General features: G+C 48.3%; 1 protein-coding gene across 1 annotated transcript; it reads left to right on the top strand.

The window, feature by feature from the left end:
• The first annotated feature begins 249 nt into the window (after positions 1-249).
• On the top strand, positions 250-1,819 carry LOC134398288 (transmembrane protein 121-like). Its single transcript, XM_063125546.1, has one exon. The coding sequence runs from the start codon at positions 250-252 to the stop codon at positions 1,195-1,197; it is 948 nt and encodes a 315-aa protein (XP_062981616.1). The 3' UTR covers positions 1,198-1,819.
• Positions 1,820-4,830: the final 3,011 nt, after the last annotated feature.

Genomic DNA, 4,830 nt, shown 5'->3' with positions numbered 1-4,830 from the left:
AAAGGGGTAGGGCCAGCAGAAAGGACGTGGCCTTCTGAAAAACTTTGGAGGACCAGATATGGCCCCTGGGCCTGAGGTTCTGCACCCCTGGACTATTAGATGCAGACATATGGAAAGTGGGTTTCCCCATCAAAAGCTGTAGCACCCCAAACCTGCCAGGAGTGAGTACAGTATAGGGCCGTTGCTGCACTGCAATCCAACCTGCTTAACTAATATGTATGAGTGTGATTTTGTGTTCCTTGTTTCAGGATGGTTCCTCCCCCACCCATTAACAAGCCCCATGTCTGCCTATCTACTACACTCATCATGAGCAGCATGGTATTGATGGACGCCTACCTGGTGGAACAGAACCAAGGCTCCAGAAAATTGGGCATTTGCATCATGGTCTCCGTCGGGGACATCTGCTTCCTGGTGGTGCTCAGGTACGTGGCGGTTTGGGTCGGGGCCGAGGTGAGGACTGCCAAGAGAGGCTACGCCATGATCCTTTGGTTCCTCTACGTCTTCGTGCTGGAGATCAAAGTCTACTTCATCTATCAGAACTACAAGGCCGACCGCAAAAGCTTGGACCTCATGGCCCGCAAAGCATTGACCCTGCTGCTGTCTATCTGCATCCCAGCCCTCTATGTGCTGCTGGTGGCTACAGAGCACATGGAGTACGTCAGGACGTTCAAGAAGAAGGAGGACCTCCGCAACCGCCTCTTCTGGGTCATTGTCGACATGTTGGATGTGCTGGACATCCAGGCCAACCTCTGGGAGCCCCAGAAGAAAGGGCTGCCCATCTGGGTAGAAGGGCTGATGTTCTTCTACTGCTACATCTTGCTCTTGGTCCTCCCTTGCGTCTCGCTGTGTGAAATCAGCATGCAAGGGATCAGCATCGTGCCCCACCGCATGATGCTCTATCCAATGCTGAGCATGCTCACCATCAACATCACCACCATCTTCATCAGGGGGAGTAACATGGTGTTCTTCAGGGACATCCGCGTCTCCGGCATCTTCATGGGGAAGAACGTGCTGGCCATCGTCCTCAAGATCTGCATGTTCGTGCAGTACAGGAAGCATCTGCACCACGCGCCGGCAGGATCGGGCACCGCGGACCCTCAACACAACGCCGCGTCCCAGGTGCAGCCGGTCATGCATCTCCTGAAGCCCCAGAACCAGACTCCCTGCCCTGAGGGGCTGGCCCAGGAGAACACATGACACGGCGCGCGTCCACATGCTGGGTGACAAGCAACACCTTCTGTCCGTGATCTTTAGGTTCAAAGGCAAAGAGGAACACAATCCACTGAGCCCCACATGGCCAGTGGTGGCCCTTCCGGGACGTTTGTGAGCGACTCCTTCCCTCCCTCCCCCCCCCCCCCCCGCACAGACACGCCCGTGCCCTGGGATTGCCCTGGGCTGAGATCAGATTGCTTTGAGAGCGACCCAGCCTTGATGCCAAGGTGCAAACTAGCAGGCCGTAGAGACCGATGAATGGGTCTCCGGGAGGGTAGCAGCCGCAGGATCAATATACTGCTTGACGGAGAGCAGGTAGTGGCAAATGAGCCGCTCCCCCCTTTGCCTCTCATGTAGCCCGTCATTTCGGTAAAATGGAAGATGTCTCGGAATGTAACCTATTTTGTCGCCTGGGGTAGATGTGGGAATATCGGGAAAGCTCCTGTTGGATACGCCATTTTACTGTTTTCATGACCTTCCTTTCTGGGATGGTTGAAAGGCTGCTGCCGGCCCTCTATCCTGGGGAGTGCCTGGGATGAAGATGTACAGCATCCTACCCCAACCTGGAACCCACCAGACATTTTGGATGACTACTCCCAGTGTTCTTGACCCTTGATGGCTGGGGCAGATGGGAGTTGAAGTCCAAAAACGCCTGGAGGACATCAGGTTGGGGAAGGGTGGCATAGGGTTTGCATTGGTTCCAGAGCCACTTGGTCTCCCCTGGGGAAACATGCTGGGTCATGATCCTTCCCGCACCCCCTCCCTTTTTTTCATTGGTACTTTTTTCTCTTTCCAATAAAATGGAGGCCAAGCCTTGAGGTTGTCACGTGTCTCTCTGTGCAGAAGCTTTGCCAGCATTTTTCAGCCATCAGGACAATGTGTTAGGGTGACCAGATGAAAAGGACGACAGGGCTCCTGTATCTTCAACAGTTGTATAGAAAAGGGAATTTCAGCAGGTGTCATTTTCTATGCATGCAGCACGTGGTGCAATTCCCTCTTCATCCCAGCAGGTAAAGCTGCAGGACCCCTGCCTTCTTGGCCAGATACAAAAGAGGGCAGGGCGCCTGCAGCTTTAATTGTTGGGATAAAGAGGGAATTGCACCACGTGCTGCATGCATAGAAAATGACACCTGCTGAAATTCCCTTTTCTATACAACTGTTGAAGATACCTGAGCCCTGTCCTCCTTTTCATATGGTCACCCCACAATGTGTGTCTGGTGCTCATGGGGAGAGTGAGAAGGACACAGGTTTGGCTGAAGGGAACAAAGTGGATGATGGAGCATAAAAGAACAGCTGCTTGGTCACCACAGGGATTGTGTTACTGCTTAGTTCTGAATCCTTTCTACAAACCTGTCCAATATATGATTTAAAATTCAAAACCTCTCTCAGCCTGAGGTTCGAATTTGGTGGGCGGGGCCAAAAATAGCATTTTTTAAAAATCAATCTTCTAATACTGGATTTGCTGCTGGACCCTATGCATTTTTCCTTGAAAGAAAAAGAAGTTCAAAGAGATTTACTTTCAAGTAAGTGTGTATAGTGTTGCATATATTTTAGGGTAAGCATATGGAAAAGGAGGACAGGGCTCCTGTATCTTCAACAGTTGCATAGAAAAGGGAATTTCAGCAGGTGTCATTTTCTATGCATGCAGCACCTGATGGAATTCCCTCATCATCACAACAGTTAAAGCTGCAGGAGCCCTGCCCTCTTGACCAGATACAAAAGGGGTCAGGGTTCCTGCAGCTTTAACTGCTGCGATGAAGAGGGAATTTCTCCAGCTGCTGCATGCATACAAATGACACCTGCTGAAATTCCCTTTTCTATTCAACTGATACAGGAGCCCTGTTCTTCTTTTCATATGGTCACTCTAATATATATTTTTTCTGGTACAGGCTAAGCTTGATCTATCTGCAGGTCACAGGTCAGACTTGAACAAATACTTCAGATTTTAACATTTCATACTATCAGCCTGAACTATGAAAATGAAGGGCACAATCCTATGCATGTTTAGACAGAAAAAAGTCCTGCAACTCCCAGCATGCTGGCTGGGGAATGCTGGGAGTTGTAGGACTTTTTTTCTGTCTAAACATACATTGGATCACAGCTAACTATCAATAAATAAAAAGTGAGTGAACCAAGTATCATACAGGGTAGGGTGGTATCCCTCACTCTCCATTTCTTTGATGGAATTCCAGTGCAGACAGGAACTTTACCTTTAGAAGAGCAAGATGAAGCATTTTGAAAATGGTAACCGTTCATTGTGAAATTAGAAATGCAAATGTTGCATTGCAGCCGGAAAGAGCCTCGCTTAAGCAAAAACTCAATGCCTTTTGCAGCCCAGATCCTATACCTGCTTAGTCAGAAGTAACTCCCACTGAGTTTAATGGAGTTCATTTCCCTGCAAATAGGCATAGAATTAAAGTCAGAAGAATATGGAGAATGTGGCCATGAGTTAAGATTTGTAGTCAAAAACAGTTGGAAGTATAATTAACTGGAATGCAGCAGATCTTTTAAACACAGACCTTTACTCATGTTTATAGTAGAACATTTGGGGCTATTCTAAGAGCCCTAAATGCAGGATCATATGGGCAAAACCCAAGAATCCTCAATACAAATAAAGCCCAGTGTATATAAACCCCATGGATAGAGAGTTTCAGTGATCATGGCTAAAACAGAACAAAACTCCATGCCATAAAAACGTTGCTAGCCTCCAAGCTGCTGCCGGACTCCTGACATGTCATTCTTCACTTTTGCAATAACGTTTCTTGGACAGGAGATTGAAATAGACACCTAGGAGCCGAAATCAGCAATTTGTACCAGAAAATGTACATGTATAATATATGAGCCTTTAATAAAATGATGTATTTGCAGGTGGTAGGTGGGGGAGATTAGCCTTAAAATTTTGAGTGGAAAAAATAAGAAGAATAAAAGGCCATGGCATGAATCTGAGATGAACAGAACCATCCTACCACCGCTGGCGGGAAGATCCCCAAGGAGGATGAACAGCCTCATCCAGAGCAAGGCAGAAGCAAGGGAGGAGAGTTCTGGGTTTTGTCATTTTTGTGGTTTAGGCTGCAATTCTATGGAAGTTTAAACATACCAAAAGGCTGCGGCTGGGGCATGCTGGGCATTACAGGCCTCCCCCCCCCCTTCCCATCTATATATGCAAAGGATTGCGCCTTTCAATGTTTCCTTCCCATTGCAGCCAAGACGCAGGTTGCCCTGTCTGTGATTTTCCATAACTACCGCATTAAGTGCACTCCGCCATAAAAGCAGAAGCACTGGTGCAGTGGGTCTCTGGATCAAGCTGAAACCCTAGCTGCTGATGTGGAGAGTCAGCCTTGAAAGCGTGACGGAACGTCCTCCTAAGGCCGGTGTAAACAAGAAGCAATGAAAAGAAAACCTCACGCATCTGCAGTATTTGTGCAGTCTGATGCCATGACTTCAAGACCAAATTAATGGTTGTGAAGGTATGACTCATGCCTTGGAATAATTAGCATTGAAGCACCCACTGCTGGACGCCCTTTGGGATGTTGCTGGGGGCTGGCTAAACGTCTTCTAAGTTCCGTGGTGGCTGCGAATTGGTGCTGCGTCAGCTATACAACGCAGCCACTGATTTGC

Source organism: Elgaria multicarinata, chromosome 4 (genome assembly GCF_023053635.1).
Source record: "Elgaria multicarinata webbii isolate HBS135686 ecotype San Diego chromosome 4, rElgMul1.1.pri, whole genome shotgun sequence".
Classification (NCBI taxonomy): domain Eukaryota; kingdom Metazoa; phylum Chordata; class Lepidosauria; order Squamata; family Anguidae; genus Elgaria; species Elgaria multicarinata.
The sequence above is the reverse complement of the archived record's forward strand: the minus strand, read 5'-3'. Positions and strand labels throughout refer to the sequence as shown.